The 19810-nt window shown below is 49.3% G+C and overlaps 1 protein-coding gene across 13 annotated transcripts in view; it reads left to right on the forward strand.

The window, feature by feature from the left end:
- Positions 1-1459: 1459 nt before the first annotated feature.
- Positions 1460-19810, forward strand: part of ABCC8 (ATP binding cassette subfamily C member 8) — a 79114-nt gene continuing 60763 nt past the window's right edge. For 10 of the 13 annotated variants that reach the window (XR_015142023.1, XR_015142021.1, XR_015142022.1 and 7 more), the window contains exons 1-6: positions 1462-1719; positions 2978-3119; positions 7030-7151; positions 12771-12937; positions 14546-14788; positions 15688-15876. Coding sequence is in view for 7 of the 13 variants with exons in the window: in XM_086339763.1 (XP_086195889.1) it covers positions 1572-1719; positions 2978-3119; positions 7030-7151; positions 12771-12937; positions 14546-14788; positions 15688-15876 (1011 nt within the window). In the remaining 6 variants the exon portion in view is untranslated. Of the gene's footprint in view, positions 1720-2977; positions 3120-7029; positions 7152-12770; positions 12938-14545; positions 14789-15687; positions 15877-19810 lie in introns of those variants that run through there. The other 3 variants (XM_086339772.1, XR_015142025.1, XM_086339766.1) reach the window with 3 other exon arrangements.

Genomic DNA, 19810 nt, shown 5'->3' on the forward strand with positions numbered 1-19810 from the left:
AGACTGTCCAAGACTTCGGACTCTGATCTCCTGCCCTTCCTAAGCTCTTCACTCAGCCCCACCTGCCTTCTGCTCTGGTGCCCGGCTCTGCCCTGGCCTCTCTCAAGGCCTAAGGCAGAGCTGAGGCCCTGCCCAACAGTGTTCTATAAAGGCTCTGAGCCTCAAAGTGGCCTCAGAACAGGCTCAGAGAGGCTCAGAGGGAAAGGGACTGAAAAGAGCTTCCTTGACGATGCCCCAGCTCCCCCTGAGAATACATGCATTTATGTTGCAAACCTCTAACTCAGAAAATTCTTCTAAAATCTAAACCAAAATCCTCTTTGTCTTCTTTCTCCATAGGACATAAACCATTTTTGAACACAGACCTATGAGAATTTTTCCAAAAAGCCAAAAAGGCATAACACTGTCTTTACAATTTCACAAGCTTAAGGGTTCTTGAACTCCTTAAGCTTGTGTGTGTCAGGTTAAGGATACAGCTGTGTGCACGCTCGCTCAGTCATGTCTGACTCTCTGCGACCCCATGGACAGCAGCCCACCAGGCTCTGCCGTCCTTGGAATTCTCCAGGCAAGAACACTGGAGTGGGTTGCCATTTCCTTCTCCACTGCATGAAAGTGAAAAGTGAAAGTGAAGTTGCTCAGTCGCGACCAACTTGTGGGGACCCCATGGACTGTAGCCCACCAGGCTCCTCCATCCATGGGATTTTCCAGGCAAGAGTACTGGAGTGGCTTGCCATTGCCTTCTCCAAGGATACAGCTTAGGGTGACATTATCTTTCCACCTCTCTTGGCTGCCTTCCATTGCCTTAACTGGATACAGGGAGACCTTGGGTCAGTCATGTAAACTCCCTGAGCCCCAGTTTCCTCATCAGAAAAATGGGAGAGATTATAATCTGTACTTAGCAGGAGTATTGGGAGATGCCCTTTGTGAAAGAGTGGGATAGGCTATAAGGCACCTGTGAACAAACAGCCCCTGGAAGGACTTTTGAAAACAATCGAACTGTCCCGTTAGATACTGTTTTTCAATGCTTTTCCTATTCATATGGGGTGGGATTTGTCCCACTCTGCCTCCATCAGGACCCTCAGATGTAACTTCATACACCAGCACCAGGCCAGGTGAGCCCACATTTCAGACCCAGGGCAGTGAGACTCCTACAGCACTCACTCCGGACACACGAGGCCCCTCCTCTCTTCTGCACCCCTCAGCCTTCCACCCAGGATCAAGCGGGCCCACCCACCCAGCCAGCCTGCCTTCTCCCATGCCCCAGCGTGCGCGCGCAGCAGGGCACCCACCAGGCGGCCCCCCGCACAGCACCTCGTGCGGACGCCGCAGAACCCCCGGTCCCAGCGCGGCCGGGCGGGTCTGGCTCCCCGCCGGCCCCGGGGCCCAGCAGGTAGCGGAGCAGGGAGGTGGGGGTGGGGGCGCGGGAGCGCCGGCGGGGCGGGGCCCGCGGGGTGGGGGCGGGGGCCTGGTGGCCAGGCCGGGCCGCGGAGCTATAGGGGACAGAGCGCGCGAGGCGCGTGGAGCCAGCGGCAGCCGCAGCCTTAGCCGGAGCCGGAGCCAGCGCCGGCGCCGCCATGCCCCTGGCCTTCTGCGGCAGCGAGAACCACTCGGCCGCCTACCGGGTGGACCAGGGCGTCCTCAACAACGGTTGCTTCGTGGACGCGCTCAACGTGGTGCCACACGTCTTCCTGCTCTTCATCACCTTCCCCATCCTGTTCATCGGTGAGCGCTCTGGGCGAGCGGCTGAGGAGGGGAGGGTGGAGGCCGGGAGGGAGGAGGAGGCGCTGCGTCCTGCCGCTCTCCGTGTCCCCTTGCGGGCGGGCGATCGCCGCTCGCCTCCCTCCGGGGTTCCCCTGCTCTGTATGAAGCCCCTCGGTCCCTGCGCTCGCATACCCGCGCAGCCCTCACTACTGGGATGTCCCTGAAACCGCGCCAACCACAACGGACGCTCCTGACCCAGGGGACCCCCAAGTTTTGCCACCGTAGGGCTAGAGCCGGAATGGAGAAAGGGGAAGGCAGGGGGTCTCTTTCCGTGCTGGAAAGGTCGGGAGGGGGTCGGGCTGTACTCTGAGAGGCGCTGTGTAGGGAGCCGGGTCACCCCTCCCCCAGGGCACCCTCCTCGTCAGCCGCCAATGGGGCCAGGGAGGAGAGCAGCCTGCGCCTCGGAGGCTGGGATGGAGGCCCTGCGAGCCCTCGGGCTGAGCCGAACAGTGATGGTCAGCAGCCTCCGGAGATCCTGGGATCCCACTCGCCCTGAGCGAGAAGAGGCTCCACTTCCCCAGCCAACCCCATCCGGGCGCGCGTGTACCTAGAGTGCAACTTCTCAGCCTCCGTGCAGAGCCCATCCGACTTAGCAGCGACCCCGGAGGACCCCAGCGCCCTGTTTGAAAACCCTCTGCAGAGCTGGGCGGAACCGCCCGGGAGGTTTTCAGTGCCTCTTTCCTGGGGTCCCCTGAATGTATTTCCCAAGCTGGCTAGCTCTGTCAACTCACTCTGTCAACCCTGCTTCCCCCCAAACCTGTTAATTCCCTCTAATTAAGAAAAAAAGCAAATCTTAACATTCATACACAGCTTTGGGGAAGAAAGGAATAATTGTCACAGAATTAAAAAGAGAAGGATGCTGCAGAAGCAAAAAGTTGTTAGTTACTGACAAAGACAATTAGAAATAGGAAGGAAGCTATGCTCACAGATATATCAAAAATTGTACCAGCATTTACACTGTTACTCTCAACCAGATGGATTATTTACGCTGTAGTTTGTCACGTGAAAAGCCAGATATAAAATGGGTACCTACACATGTGGGCCTCCATGGGTCTGGGCTTCATGCAAAGACATTTAGTTCAAGTGAACAGACTGAGACATTGTCCTGGGTACACTCCTCATCCCCACCGTGGGCCCCGTGCCTAAGCACCTTCCTGGGGTTCATGAAACCTCCTCCAGGTGAGCCAGGCTTCCCACCTCTTCCTGTGTCTCCTTGCAGGATGGGGCAGTCAGAGTTCCAAGGTGCACATTCACCACAGCACATGGCTCCACTTCCCTGGGCACAACCTGCGCTGGATCCTGACCTTCATGCTGCTCTTCGTCCTGGTGTGTGAGATCGCAGAGGGCATCCTGTCTGATGGGTGAGTGACTCTCAGAGGACCGAAATAAGCGGGTCTCTTCCAGGGTGCCTCCCGAAAGGCCCAAGGAGACCCCAGCTCACCTGCATTCCATGAGCTGATACGGTTTTATTTGCTAATAAATTCAGCAACCGTTTACTTAACATACATGTGCTGGGCTCTCTGTGCCAGGCACTGGACACTTAGAATCATGCCCTACCTAGATCTGCACACCAAGACCCAGTGAAATAATCCTAGAATTTATTAGAGTACCATAGCTCCTGTGGATATACTCAGCCTCTCCCACAGACTGCTGGAGTTAACCTTCTCAGGGCAAAAATCACTCTTGCTTGAGATCTTTCCTTGGCTCCCAGTTGTTTTCAAGGTCCCAAGTGCTTAGACTGACATCCAGGTTCTTCACACTTGGTCCTCCCTGTCTCAAGCCTCATTCCCAAAGGCCTTCTCCCCATGCCCACCTTTCCCAGGGCCTCACAGCATACTCTCCACACCTCTGCCACTGCACAGGTCATACTCTATGTTCTCATCTATATCTATTTGCAAACTCTTTCTCCCTAAGCCAGAAAGGCCTCAGAGTTGGAAGCTGCATTTTACTCATCTTTGTATTCACCATGCAAGGCACATGAGAAAGTTCCATAGACTCTTAGTGACTCCTTAAGAGAATAAATGAAATAATCTTGCAAGTAAGTACTCTGGGAGGATAAAGGAAGGCAGATTGAACAAGCTTCATGGTTGAGGGGACTTCTGAGCCAAATCTGGAAGGATGACTAGGGTTCTGAGGAGCAGAGGAGTTCCAGAGAGGGTGGGAGCAGTGAGGCAGTGCAGCGGGGCTAGTGTGAAACACACCAGAGCTGTGAAGGCTGAGACTTGGACACTGAGGGCATCTCCAGGAAGGTTTCCAACGCCAGGCTGAGTGTTTGAGTTGAATTTTGCAGGCAGTTTAGAAGCGATGTAATCAGCATAGCACTTGGAGGTGAGAACTTGAGGGCAGGGTGGCAGCAGTGAGTAGCTGGAGGTAAACAGCACCTAGGAGGTGACTGCGGTAGTCTAGGTGAGAGATGACTGCAGCCGAAAGTGGTGTGTCAGCAGTTGGGGGTGCAGGCAAGGCGGAGGTGAGCAGCCATCGCATTAAAGAAGAATGACTCCCTTTTGGGTGAAGCAGTGATGGAAGGTGGTGGGCATTTGGCTTAAATAGGTGAGGTACAACCCTTCTGAGCGGGGGTTAGACTATGCCCAGATTCCATTCCTGCCAGCCCTGGCTCCTGCAGGTGGACAGCACGGGGAGGGGATCCCCACCCCCATCGATAGACATACTCCCTCACCCTCCGTTCCCACTGCATCCTGGCTTCAGAGATAATCTCTGTGATAACTGCTTGCCTTGGGCTTCCTCCAAAGCCCAAGGGATAAGCAGGACAAGAATGCATACTGCCACATAACTAGCAGGTGAAAAGTCTGCCTCCTGCCTTCTATCCCAGCACCCTTTCCAAAGCGGTGCAAATGCCAGAGAGGGGAGGGCTGCCTTGTGAGCCCTAGGGCCAGAAGATACTCACTGGGCTGTAATGAACAAAACAATGGAGAAGAAACCATCATTTCTGTAGAGAAGGTAGACCTTGGTCTTCACCAGCATTTCTGCTATGCTGTGTATCAGCTGTGGGACTTTGGACAAGTCACCCAGCCTTCCTGGGCCTCACTTTCTCTACCTGTGAAATGAGCTTCATAATCCTTGCCTGACCTGCTTCATAGGAGAGTCCAGGATGATATTAGAGCATGGAGAGGATGCAAAGTGCAGAGTGGCAGAGCCCTGGGCAGATAGCACACTCCCAGGATGTGGGAGACTGGAAAGAATCAGACTGGGGACTCCTTCCTGCTGGCTGTTCAACAGACCCCTCTGTGTGGGCAGCACCTGTATCCCAAACCTCTCTACGCTCAGTGCAAATCACCGTCAGCTCCCCAGAGGGTGGGTCAGCTCCTCAGTTGGGCACTTGTCACCTGGTGTCTGCTGGTTTCCATCTGTAGCCTACACCCTTGGGCAGGCAAGCATGAAAGAGGGACATGGGAGGGGAATCAGACTGGAGGAGAAGCCACAGTCCCTGCCTTCTAACACCCCCAATCCACCCACCCTGGGTTTACAGACTTGCTGGGAAGTCTACAGGGCAGATAAGAGAAGGGGTGTTAAAGCAGTGGTTTTCAAGTATAAGCCTCATTTGGGCTTCCAGGTGGTGGTAGTGGTAAATAACCTGCCTGCTAGTGCAGGAGACACAGGAAACATGGGTTCCATCCCTGGGTAGGGAAGGTCCTTGAAGGAGGGCATGGCAACCCATTCCAGTATGCTTGCCTAGAAAATCTCACGGACAGAGAAGCCTGGCAGACCACAGTCCATGGGGACACAAAGAGCCAGACACGAATGAAGTGACTTAGCACATATGCAAGCCTCTTATAGTGATTAATTCAACCAGTCCATTCTAAAGGAGATCAGTCCTGGGTGTTCTTTGGAAGGACTGATGCTAAAGCTCAAACTCCAATACTTTGGCCACCTCATGAGAAGAGTTGACTCATTGGAAAAGACTCTGATGCTGGGAGGGATTGAAGGCAGGAGAAGGGGACGACAGAGGATAAGATGGCTGGATGGCATCACCGACTCGATGGACATGAGTTTGAGTTAACTCCGGGAGTTGGTGATGGACAGGGAGGCCTGGCGTGCTGCGATTCATGGGGTCGCAGAGTCGGACGTGACTGAGCGACTGAACTGAACTGAAGGTATAGGGCTAATCTATAGGGCTTCTTGTCTTCCTTTAAGGATTATTTCTCTGTGGTGCTCTGAATTTAGAACAACCAAAGGTTTTTAGGTTATTTATAAAAATGTTTTCTTAACATAGAATGTTTTCCCAGACCAGCATAAACTGGAAAAAGCCCTGTAGAAACTTTTACCTAATTTGTTACCTAAGTCAGTATGTATTATTTAATAAAGCAGCCGAAAATCTGTTCAAGTCATGTCATAAAATACTTATTTCAATTATGGTTATTCATTGTCATTTTATAAAATATTTATTATTTCTACCTTCTACTGCAAACAGAAGACTGTATTTAAACTTATGAAATAACATTTTAGATGTCACTTAAAATCTATGCAAGAGTACAGAGTTTTTCAAAATTCTTTTTAAAAAATGTTCTATGTATTTCTTTTAAAAATATTTATTTGTTATTTATTTGTCTGTGCCGGGTCTTAGTTGCGGCATGGGGGCTCTAGTTCCCTGACCAGGGATCGAGCCCAGGCTCCCTGCACTGGGAGTGTAGTGTTTAGCCACTGAACTGCCAAGGAAGTCACTTCAAAATTATTTCAAGGAGCACAGAGGCAAGAGTTTTGAAGGCCCCCTGGGCAAGGTGTTGGCTGTTCCCAGTGTCCCCACTAGTGGCTGCCTTGCACCTCTTATAACAGTGTGAAGACCTTGTGCTGAGACTATCCACTAATCAAGGCTTGAAGAATATCAACATTTACAGTCTCATTTACCAAGAAATCCGGAGGCCACCTTTTTTAGTTGGTGTGGTGGCTTAGTGATGGCATCAGGACCCCAGCTTCTCTGCATTCTGGTTTCAGGCTAGAAGCTTTGCAACTGTGACTGCCAAGGCCAGCTTCCCTCTGCCAGATTCTGTAAGCGTGAAACCAGGGAGAGAAGACCATGAATTTCAAAGCCTGAACACCAAACCCTCATAGCATCTCCGTGAATGCCTGGGCCCCTTATTTAATAGATGTGTTTGGGGTACTGCCAAGCAGAGCTGCCAACATATAGCTGCCGTGCATGTGTTCTGGAGGCCGCACTGCATGCTGCACCCTAAACACAAGGCCTGGGCTACTCGGTTGGGGAATGGCGCAGCTCACCCACATCTCCTCTCTCCTTCTCTCTTACCCTCCTCTCAGGGTGACCGAGTCCCGCCATCTCCACCTGTACATGCCGGCCGGGATGGCGTTCATGGCCGCTGTCACCTCTGTGGTCTACTATCACAACATTGAGACCTCCAACTTCCCCAAGCTGCTGATCGGTAGGGAAGCGGGAGGGGTGAGAGGGGGAGGGAATAGGGACTTCCATTTGTTCCTGTGCCAGGCGCTGTTCTAGGCGCTAGAGGTTCAGAAGTGGAGAAAAATCCCTGCCATTGTGGAGCCTCCAGTCTGGTGGAGGAGACCTACAAAGACAGTAGACAAATAAGTAGTGATGATGCTAAGAAGAACACAAAGTATGGTAAGGGGCAGAGAGGAAAGGCCGTGTTGCTGTCTGTATAGGATGCTTGGAGGAGGCCTCTGGTAAGAGTGGGCATGCAGACTTTGGGGGGGGTAGATGTTGCATGCAAATGGCATAGCAAGTTCAAAGCCCTTCTGATAGGAACACACTTGGCAAAGAAGCTGGTATGGGCCAAGGCAAATGTGGGAGAATGGTTGAAGGTTAGGTCGGGGGCCAGGAGATGAACAGAAGACTCCAGGCTCTGGGCCTGGGCACCTGTGTGAGCAGTGTATTAGTGACCACCGTGGCAAAGGAGCAGGAGTTGGGTGGGGTGTTTAAGCCACACTGAGTTGAAACAGCCAGCTCAAGTATCAAGCAGGCAGATAAACAAGTTGGGCACTCAGGGGAGGGAGGTCTGGGGCAGTCATGGCTTTGTAGGTCGCATGTAAAACTTGAGCCCAGATGCGGTAACCTTTAGAAAAGAGAAGGGCCCCAGGACCAGAGCCTGCGGTTTGCCAACGCTTGGGAGTGCCCGCTTAGACCTTCTGACACCATGTGGCTGGGGTCCCAGGCAGAAACAACAGTGATGATTGTTGACCTTTATTGAGACTGTATTGTGTGCCAAGCTCTATGCTAAGCTTCCTCCACGCATCATCTCACTTAACCCCCACACTCTCTCTCTTGTACTGTTGCTATTCCTATTTTACAGACGTGAACACTGAACTGAGAGAGGTTACACATAATGACAGCGAACACTCATTTAGCACCTTCTATGTGTCAGGCACAATCCTAAGCATTTTACATGTATTAACTCCATTTAATCCTTACAACAAATCTGTGAGGGAGGTACCATTATTACCCTTTTGCAGATCAGGAGACCAAGGCTCAGAAGTTAAGTGGTTTGCACTAGTCTCCCCAGCTAGTCAAGGGGTAAAGCCTGGTTTAGAACCCAGGAGTCTGGGACCCAAGCAGACTCTTAAAAAGAATGAAGCTGTGTGTCTAAGAGTCCTCAGACTATGTTGGACCCGAGGTATAAATCCACAGATCTTCCTCTGTGTGGGGCTCAGTCTGCATGTCTAAGGCCGGGCTGTACATCTTACTGTTAAGCTGTGGTCAGACTGTGTGTCATTAAGTCAGACCATGATTTTTAGAAGTCACAGCATTAATTGACATCTGGAGTCTGGAACTCTCTATGCTAAGCCAGAGACAGCCTGGTGTCATGAATGGGAAGGGGGTGCTTCCCAAGCTAGCCTCAGGTCTACCTTTCTGGTAAGGTGGGAGCTGCACTCCATCAGGATCGTGCAAGAGATGTCCTCACCCCAGGGGCCCCCATATGAGTGTTGTTGGGGGACTGAGGGGCAGCAGGTGGAGAGAGGTTAAATACAGGCTTCAGAGAGCCTCCCGCACCAGTGTCTGAAGCAGCTTCTCATGCACAGAGACCCCTCCTTAATCGCCAGGCCCGGCTGACCAGTGCCTCTGGAAACACCCTATCTGGGCATCTGGCAAGTTCATTTTGTCATTCTCCAGAAAGCATATAATATTCTCTCCCTAAAGCACAAATTGGGCTTCCCCTGGCTCGGCAGTAATGAATCTGCCTGCCAATGCAGGAGACACAGTTTCAATCCCCGGGTTGGGAAGATCCCCCGGAGAAGGCACTGGCAACCCACTCCAGAATTCTTGCCTGGGAAATTCCATGGACAGAGGGGCCTGGCAGGCTACAGTCCACGAAGTCGAAAGAGTCGAATATGACTTAGTGTCTCAACAACAATGAAGCCCAAATTACCACCCTTGGACAGACCAGTCCTTCTCCAAGGAACAAGGACTAATTCCCTCCATTCCCCTTAGGTAGAGTCTTGCTCTCCGTGGAGCCAGAAGTTCTAGAACAGGGGAAAGTGAAGAGGATGCACCCCATGGGCTGCAGGGCAGTGAGTACTAGAGAAAGAACTGTCCTTCTGTGGAGGCTACGGTCTGGTCATAGGTCTGGAGTCCTGCAGAAGTGAACCGTGTCCCGAGAAGTAACCTTGTTCGTGGACCTGGGTGAGATCAGGAGGTGTTCTATGAGAAAGTCATGTTTGAGTTGAAAACGGAAGATAAGTAGGAACTAGTTAGGGAAAGGGACAGGGAAATGCTTCAGACAGAAGGACTGGCATGTGCAAAGGCCCAGAGGCAGAAGAAAGAAAGCACATTAGGAAATCTGGGGTGGGGGAGGGAAGGAGTGCTAGAGGGCAGAGGGCAGAAGGGAGCTGAACTGGAAGGCTAGAGTGGCAGGTGGGGCAGGACCTTGAAGGCCACCCCACAGGCGTTGGTCTTTATCCCAAGGACAATGGGAAGCCATTGAGGATATGTAACATAAAACTTAGTTTAATCACTTTTCAACGCATTCTTCAGTGGCATTCAATACATTCACCTTGTTGGGTAACTGTCACCACCATCCGTCTCCAAAACTCTTTCATTTTCCCATTAAACAATAACTGTACGTGTTAAACAATAACTACCCTCAACCCTTCAAAGCTGGCATTCTACTTTCTATCTCTGTGAATCTGACTACTTTAGGCTCCTCATTTAAGTTAAATCATACACTATTTTGTCCATTTGTGACTGGTTCATTTAACTTTGTTTTATATTCTCAAGAGTCACCCATTTGTAGCACGTGTCAGAAAGTTCTTCCTTTTTAAGGCTGAATGACATTCCATTGTGTGTGTGTGTGTGTGTGTGTGTGTGTGTATATATATATTCCATTGTGTTATACACATCCTGTTGTATATATATATATATTATATATATATACCATATTTTGTTTTACACTCATCCATCAATAAGCAGTTGGATTGCTTCCACCTTTTGGCTACTGCAAATTATGCTGTTATGAGAATGGGTGCGTTGAGGTCATATTTCGTTAAATATATTGGTCTACAGAGGGCGAGAGGGGAAGTGGGGAAACCCTGAGAAAGCTCTAAAGGTAATCCAGGGGAGACATGATGGTGGCAACCCAGGTGGACAGAAGTGGATGGATTCAAGATAATTAGGAAGTAAAATAGAGTTTGGTAATAGGTAGGATGAGGGGGTGAGGGAGCGGAGAGAGAGGGAAAAAGCGGAGGTGATGAGAATTCAGAGGGGTTTTTCAATTATTTTATTTTTTTAACTTTTTATTTTCTATAGGAGTATAGCTGCTTAACAATGTTGGGGTAGGTTCAGGGGAATTCAGAGTTTAAAGCTCAGCAGCAGCCCCCGTGCTGTTCTTTCCCCTCTCCTGTTCCCTCAGACAAGCCCTAAGCTTTCACCGAGCACTGCTGTGTCTGGCCACAGGCTGAGAGCTCAGCACTGTAGGGTAGGGTTGTTGGCTTAGTCCTGGGTCCACCACTAACTCCTTGTGTGACCTTGGACAAGACGCTCAGGCTCTCTGAACCTCAGTCTCCCCATCTGGACAGGAATAGTAAGTCCCTGGCTAAGTCCTAGGGTTCTTATAAAGATCAAATCAGATCATGTCTGTTAAGCATTAGAGGCTGGACCAACCTGAGATGTATTTACAAGTCTGGTCCCAGTAGGAAACCCTCACGAAGGCCTCCAGAGCTTCTGGTGCCTGGGATAGAGTCTGTTGGGAGAGTGTAGGTGTGGAGGCAGGGGTATGGCCTCCAGCTAGGGGATTCCTTGTGACCCGGAGACCAGACTCAGCTGAGAGACACCATCCAGACTTGAGGGCTGGGACCAGAAGCAGACACTCCTGCCCACTATCCTGATGCTCTCACTCGGGGACCTGAGATAGGTGGCATTCTCCCCTCCCCAATTCAGTGTCTCAACCTAGTTCCCAGCCCAGAGCCAGGCTGAGACAGACCTCAGCTTTTGTCCCCAAGAGCCCACCCAGGGAGGAAAGGCAGGGTGACGGTCTTCTTCCCTCTCTGTGATTCCTCTAGAGAAGAGCTCTAGGCATTTAGGCTGACCTTATAACATATATAAGATCCCATATGTCATATACTGTAAACCATATGACTCTAGGGAGTGAGGGGGAAGGCCTGCCTGTGCCAAAGCACTCCCTGAAGGGGGACTTAATCACTGCTCTCTTTTGTCGTCACCAGTAAGCCAAAACTGGCTGGTTTATTGGTGGATTTGAATGGGGTAGATAGGAATTTAGAGGATAGACTCTACCAATGACTTCTGATCATTTACGGTCTCAGGTCTGAAATCTGGATATAATAAATATATTAACACCTGATACCCAAAGAGTACCCAGTGTGTGCCAGGCTCATTTTGCTAAATGCTTCCCATACATTGCTCACAACAACCTTTGAGGTAGTAATATTATTATTCCTATTTATGGATGAGGAAACTGAAGCCTAGGTGGGTTAAATGACTTTCCCAGGATCATGTAGCTATTAAGTCACAGAATCTGAGCCCAAGCATATCTGGCTGCAGGCCCAGCTCTAACCACAATACGCACTGCCTCGCAGGACTGTGACTCACTTTTTTGTATCCCCCACTCCCCAGGCTCCCTGAAGAGCATCACTGTGCTACAGTGGGCTCTGGGCGAGGGAGGCCATAGACCTAGGGCTTCACCTTCCCTCTGTCATTAGCTTGCAGTGAGCTTAGGCAGGTCCCCTCCTCTCTCTGGGCCTCAGCTTCCTCATCTGTAAAATTAAAGGACTAGATTGAAGGACTTTTAGGATATTCCCAGACTGGGAATTCCACAAGGAAGCCATTATATGGTGGAGCCTACTTGTGTTAGGCGTTAAGCTAGCCCAGTTATGCCACGTAATGGCTGTGTGACCTTGGATCAGTTACTAAACCTTTCTAATTCCTTTATCTGTTTAATCGAGGGTGATGGCAGGACTTTGCTCACGAGGCTTTTGTGAGAAATAAATGAGATATGTATGTTTAAAGTGCTTATTTGACACGGTGCCTATAACTTAGCTAAATTCAAGAAATAATTTCACCATTTTTCTTCTTATTTATTATAAAGGAAAATTTGGCTGACCACCTTGACTTGCAGGATTACTATTATTTCTGAACATGCCTGTCATGAATGTTTTAATGTATGCACATTGCTTCTCTGGTAGCTCAGACAGTAAAGAATTTACCTGCAATGCCAGAGACCCAGGTTCAGTCCCTGGGTGAGGATGATCCCCTGGAGAAGGGCATGGCAACCCGCTCCAGTATTCTTGCCTGGAGAATTCCATGGACAGAGGAGCCTGGTGGGCCACAGTCCATAGGGTTTCAAAGAGTCAGACATGAATGAATGACTAACACCTTCACTTTCACTGTCTCAAAATTATATACTCTTATATTCACACACACAGACATCTCTCACACTGAGTGTGCTTGGCCACAGGCACACCTCCTCCCTGACACACTTTTCTGTCCTCTTGCACACACTTGCGCAAGCATGAGTCCACACACATCCACATACGTGCACACACACCCTCCGTGCTCTCTCGCCTCTCCCTGGCAGCCCTGCTAGTCTACTGGACCCTGGCCTTCATCACCAAGACCATCAAGTTTGTCAAGTTCTACGACCATGCCATCGGCTTCTCGCAGCTGCGCTTCTGCCTCACGGGGCTGCTGGTGATCCTCTACGGGATGCTGCTCCTTGTGGAGATTAACGTCATCAGGGTGAGGGTAAGCAGGCCCCCCGGGCTGCCACCCGCCTTTGGACACACCTGCGCCAGGGCAGGGCTGCTGACCAGGGTCCTGCCCCTGGATGTGGGCCACCACTCTGCTTCTTAGCCATGTCCTAGAAGGAGTCAGCTTCTTTTACCCGTCCTCAGAAGGAGAGTTGAGGCCAGTGAGGGATGTTTCAGGAGGAGCCTTCCATCCAGCCCAGCAGCCCTCTACCCCAGGCTCCCAGGGGGAAAGGAGGTAACAGCCAAGGCTAAAGGACTCTGGGTTTAATAGGGAGGAAATAAAACTTCAGGTTCTGACTTCTCTGAGTTTGATTTCTTTTTTCTTTTTGAGGTGGGGGGGCTTGTTTTATTTTAATGTATTCATATAATTACACATGAATTAGTAAATGTGTTAAGTGTGGCTGCATACATATCTTTTGAGTTTTTTTTTTTTTTTAATCATTTCTGCTTGCCCCCTTTCCCTCTCTGAGATTCTTACCTTCCCCTCCCTCAACCTGTCCCTCCCCAGGTAACCCATATCAACATTCAAGCATGTATCCTTTCATTCTTTTTACTAACATATTGTGCTACATACTTGCATTTGTTAAGGATATCTCCTTAACATAAATAGGTATTGTTTCTTTCAATGTTTGTTTTATAAAAATGGGATCATATTATATGTAGTTTTTTACATCTTGCTTTTCTCATCTATCGGATATCTCTTAGGATTCCTTCCAAGTCTAGTATGCTTAATTTAGTTTTCTTAATGGCTGCATAATATTCCATTGTGTAACTGAGCCATTACCCTATTGATAAGCATTCACTTTGTTGCCAGATTTTTGCCATCACAAATAATGGCATATTAAACATACTTGTATCTATGTAAAGCTGCTTCTGTTTCTATGGGAGGGAATCCAAGGAGCAGAGTTGCTGGCTCAAAGGGCCTGTGTATTTGAAATTTTAATTGATGTTGCAGATTGCCTTTCAGAAATGCTGTAATCTACCAGCAATGAATTAGAAAGCCCTTTGCTTTCCTCCAACCAGCCATTTCTAATTTGGGCCAGTCTGATGAGTGTGAAGTGCTACTTTAATTTGCATTTCTCTGCCTCCTCTGCTTTTAGTTGGTGATTTGCAGGGTATACGGGCTTTCATATTCTCTGCCTCCACTGACCCTCACAGCATTGCTGCGATGCAAGTAAAATCCCCGTTTAAGATGAGACATTTTAGATGAGGTTTGTCCAAAGATACCGTGCTAGTTAGTGGAGGGGACAGAATTTGAACCCAGGTCTGCATGGCTCCACATTCTGCAAACCCTATATGAACATGGTGGTTTCTTCAGATTTGTAGGAGAGAGAAGATGGCATATGGGAGACTCCTGCTCTTGCCCAACCCAACCCAGCCCAGGGGATTCAAAGTAGGACCTCAATGAATATTTACGAGTCAGGAGGCCCTGGCACTGGTGGTCAAGAGGAGTTGGGGGGGTCTTTTTCCTGGGAAGAGGCAAATGATGGCCCGACCTGTTAGAAGTCAAGGGTGGGACGACACAACCCCAGGTCTCTGCTGGGACAAAGTAGAGGTGATGAGAAGTTGCACTTACCCTTCCCTGGTGTCCGTGTGCCCACAGAGGTACATCTTGTTCAAGACGCCAAGGGAGGTGAAGCCCCCAGAGGACCTGCAGGACCTGGGGGTGCGCTTCCTGCAGCCCTTTGTGAACCTGCTGTCCAAAGGCACCTACTGGTGGATGAACGCCTTCATCAAGACTGCCCACAAGAAGCCCATCGATCTCCGAGCCATTGGGAAGCTGCCCATCGCCATGCGGGCCCTCACCAACTACCAGCGGCTCTGTGAGGCCTTTGATGCCCAGGCGGTCAGTGGGGGCATAATCACACTGTCCGTTCCCTGCCCTCTGGTTTAGCATCACAGACAGGGAGCTCAGAAAGCATCAGGTCAAACCCCTGATGGGACAGTGAGGAAACTGAGTCCCGTGAGGGAAAGAGGCTTGCCCTAAGTCACGCAGTGAACCAGGGAGAAGTCCAAGATCAAAGACCCATAAGACAGTCACAGCTGGAATGGTCCTCACGTTTTAGATCACCTAGCCTAACACTTTCATTGTCCATGTGGGGAAACTGAGGCTCTACAGGGAGGTAACCCTACTGGTTACTGATTTCCCATGTCTTGTGGTCTTTCTTTTGGAGCTCAGTGACTGTACAGGTGGGGATTGTCACCCATTTGGAGAGTAAGGGCATTAGTGGCCTAATCCTTGCAGTAACTCTATGAGTTAGGCCAGAAGGCATCTCATCTCCTCAAACCACTGATGAGGAAACTGAGGCCCTGAGAAAGGCCATGACCTCCCCAGAGCTAGCCTACCTCTGGCAGGTGGCAGAGCTGGTCACCTGACTCCCAATCCAGTGCTCGTTCACTGCCTCTGCCCTAGCAGAGGAAAACACCAAGACAGACACAGTGGCATTGGACTGACATATGCCATGCCCTTGTTATAGCACTATGCTCACCACGCAGTCCCTGCCCAGCCATGTGACCTTGATCCATTACCTGGCCTCAGTTTCCCTATCTGGACCACGTTAGGTGTCTATTTGGACCCACACAACCATGTACTTGGTGGCTCCATAATTTCTTCTCTGAGCCCACCTTTTTGCAGCAGACGTGGCCACTGGGTTTCTCTAGGCAGCAGGAGCCAGGGGTTCCCTGGAAGGCTGGGCCCTGCTGTGAATGGGCCCTCAGCCACTCTGACTCTGTCTCTCTGGGCAGCGGAAGGACACGCAAAGCACACAAGGTGCCCGGGCCATCTGGCAGGCTCTCTGCTGTGCCTTCGGGAGGCGCCTGGTCCTCAGCAGCACGTTCCGCATCTTGGCTGACCTGCTGGGCTTCGCCGGGCCACTGTGCATCTTTGGAATCGTGGACCACCTTGGGAAGGAGAATGGCGTCTTCCAGCCCAAGGTAGGCCCCCAGGGGGAAAGCAGGGCGCCCTCGGCAAGCTTTTCACTCACTAGTGAGAACAGGCAAGAGGTTGATGTGTGTGAGAGTGGCTGCACCGGGCAGTTCCTCACCATGCAGAGCGCTTAGCAATATCTGTCTCTAGGAGATGTCTGCACCTGGTCAGCAGAAATGCTAGAAGGTAAGCTTGTGCCCCTAAAGAATTTATGGTGCCCTACGCTTTTGACTTAGCAACGAAACAGCAGCATACTGTAATCACCATAATACTTCTCTCGGTTATGTCATCATTCAGAAAGTTGCAGGAGGTGTCTAAGCTTTTATTTATTAGTTTTTAATTCATGCTATCTTAACAGACTCTCGATAACTTTTACGGATCTCTCTTCTTCAGTTTTGTGTGCTCATAGCACTTGAGGCTCTGCAGGGCTACTTTGGTGGCTGCTGTTGTGGGGAGGAGAGTGGGAAGCCCCCATCTGTGGGGCTTTTTCTCCCTCCACTCCAAATTTTGTTAAAAGCTGCCCCAGTTTTATTAACATGTTAGAACTTCCCATTAAAATTTCTTTTTTAAAAAAGAATCCCGTGTCTTAAAAGTAATTGAAACCCATTGGACTAGATGGTACCCAATGGCCTTTCTGGCTCTAAAGATGCTACAAACTGAAATTTGTCGGACGACAGAGACAGGAAATCTTTCTGGGGTTTGTTTTCCTTCCTGGGGGCAGTACCATTCACTCTGGGGGTGAGGGTGGAGTACCTGATTCTTTCGTCTGTTTCTTTTAGGCTGCTTAGGTTTGTTGTTGTTCTTCAGTCGCTCAGTCACGTCTGACTCTCTGGGACCCCCGCAGACTGCAGCACACTCGTACTTCCCTGTCCCTCACCGTCTCCCAGAGTCTGCTCAAACTCATGTCCATTGAGTCGATGATGCCAGGTTTACATGGCCACAAAATGGAAAACTTTTCACCTCTAATAAGATTCAGAGTCTTATTTCCCCAGCAGGAACATCATTATAACCTTCTAACCACAAATAGACAGTCCAAAAATGATGCAGGTAATTACTGATTAGGGATCTGATTACTAATTTACGACTTCCCCTCGTGTAGTATTATCCATCTCGTGGGTTCCAAAACTGCAGATACCATTTAATTCCCAGGAGGTGCATATGAATCTTTTTCCAGAGACATAATTAATCAGCTGAGCACTTTTGGCCAGGAATATGAGACACTCTAAGTCTGTCTGATTTACTCAGCAAACAATTATTGAGCCATACCATGTGCCAGACCTGGGTAAGACTGTGAGAGTATAGAAACAATGGTTACGATGAGGAAGATTAATAACAACCACTTATTGACTGCTTAATACTTATCCATGTGTTATCTCATTGAATCCCTAAAACAGCCTTTTAGGGTAAGTTTGTTTTTTTTTTTTTTGTAACAGCATTTTGAGATGTAATTGACAAACTATACAACTTATAAGGTAGGTATCTTTAATCCGCATTTTATAGATGAAGAACTTGGGGCTCAAAGAGGTTAAGTAACTTTCCCTAGGGTCTCTCAGCTAGTTAGTGACAGAGTCAGGATTTGAAACCAAGTCTCTTTTACTCCATAGTCTGGGCACTTACAATCATGATGTTAAATTGATTACTATTATCAAGTCTTCATCTCTGGCCTCGAGGAATATGGAACCAAATGGAAGAGAGAGAAATCTAAATGAAACATTTTATGTGTGCTAAGTCACTTCAGTCGTATCCAATTCTTTGCGAGCCTATGGACTGTAGACCGCCAGGCTCCTCTGTCCATGGGATTCTCCAGGCCAAGAATACTGGCGTGGGTTGCCATGCCCTCCTGCAGGGGATCTTCCCAGCCCAGGATCTAACCTGTGTCTCTATGTCTCCTGCGCTGGCAGGCAAGTTTTTTACCACTAGTGCCACCCGTGTGTTAAATACTGCTACTTGGAAGTAGATACGAGGAACTGTGGGAAAAGGAGTAATTAACTCAGCCAGTGATCATGACAGCTTCGAGAAGGAGAAGATATTTGAATGGGGCCTTGACAGATGAGTAGGAGTTACCTAGGCTAAGATGGGTAGATTTCTTGTTCATTTAAGGATGTGAGAACTATTAACTTGGAAATAAATTTCATGAAAACTTTACAGTACTTCACAATTTTTTCACTTTTAAAAATGTTTATATAATGCATCAATTTCTTTAAAAAACTAACATGAGAAAACCTTAAAAAAAGAAAAGAAAAGATGATTAGGACTCTTTTTGCTTATGTAGACTTCAGTGGCTCTTGAGACCTTCTCTGGCTTTTGAGCTGCTGAACTTTATTTGGCCCCAAAATGGGGGGAAGAGACTGTTTCTTTTGTAAAAAAGGAGTGTCACCTTCAGCTTCAGACTAACCATAAATGAAAAAAAAAGAAAAGAAATGTTACTCAGTCGTGTCTGACTCTTTGTAATCCCATGGATTGTAGCCTGCCAGGCTCCTCTGTCCATAGGATTCTCCAGGCAAGAATACTGGAGTGGGTAGCCATGTCCTTCTCCAGGGGATCTCCCTGACCCAGGGATCAAACCCAGGTCTCCTGCACTGCAGGCAGATTCTTTATATCTGAGCCACCAGGGAAGCCATAGGGGATTCCCAAATACTCCACACTGATAAGCCTGCAGCAGTGTGGAGCCGATTGTTGGCATTAGGGAAAAGTGACACCAGCCAGAGCCCTTATCAGCTTGTCTACATCATCTTCTTCATCCTGTGTTTCCCTAAACTCTTATACCAGTCTCCTAAGAACTCTGGGGCCAGATGTGTCAAAGAAATGGTAAGAGCAACACTTAGAATACTAGTTCATTTGAGTGTTAGCTTTGCATTCTCTTTTCTCTTTGTTTGTACAGAAAGAGAATTGGGATTTGCTGCCCTCTCATTGGAATGCTTTTGTCTCAGTTACTTGTCAGCACATAAATCGCCGAGACAGATGGCCCTGCCTCAGTGGCAGCAGGTCTTATCAAATTTAATATTTGTTCCCAGCAGCCCAAATGCAATCAGCAAATTACAGACATAGAAACGAGAGTTGAAAGTAAATATCGTCTCCAATGTCAGCAACAGAGAGTCCTCAGTCGTGTGGTTGCCTGGGATATGCCTTAATTCTCATGTAGTGGGGGAAAGTGAAGTGAAATTGCTCAGTCGTGTCCAACTCTTTGCGACTCCATGGACTGTAGCCTACCAGGTTCCTCCATCCATGGGATTTTCCAGGCAAGAATACTGGAGTGGGTTGCCATTTCCTTCTTCAGGAGGTCTTCCCAACCCAGGGGTGGAACTCGGGTCTCCCGCATTGTAGGCAGACGCTTTACTGTCTGAGCCACCAGGGAGGGTCTAGTGGGGGAAAGGGGTCATTTATTGAAGTTATTTGGTTCACCACCACCCCCTGCCTCCCAGTGGCTCTCACCCAGAGAGACAGGTGCTATTCTGGTCTTCATGAACACAGAAGGAAGCTCTGTAGCTGTGTTTAACAACCCTCTCCATGAGAAAGCCCTTCTTCCCATTCAACCCGGATCCATCCTGCTGCAGTCGGCGCAGCCGGGCACCCACTGTTTACTCTGTTATCAGAGGCTGCCCTGTCATCTCTTCCCTTGCCAGGATACTCATGGTTGGCAAGAAATCTTGCCGCCCTTGACATCCTCAAGGACAGGCATTTCTTATTTCTTCTTTTATTACTGGAAGTGTCATATGGCCTGCTAGGTCCTCAACACTCCTGTCCCCACCGTCACTCCCCAGGGAGTGCTGGGACCCAGGCCCTGCAAAACCCCTGATAGGTCTCTTTCCAGCCTCCTCTGTCACCCAGCCCCCACCCACAATCTGTCACCTGCCATGGGTGCCTCTGATCTGGCTGGAGGGCAAGGGAATTGGATTTATAAAGAACTGCTGGCATCTGAAACTGGCCAGCACTGCTCTAGGC

Source organism: Bos grunniens, chromosome 15 (genome assembly GCF_055505025.1).
Source record: "Bos grunniens cultivar Pamir isolate PY7600 chromosome 15, Bosgru_T2T1.0, whole genome shotgun sequence".
In the NCBI taxonomy this organism is placed as follows: Eukaryota; Metazoa; Chordata; class Mammalia; order Artiodactyla; family Bovidae; genus Bos; species Bos grunniens.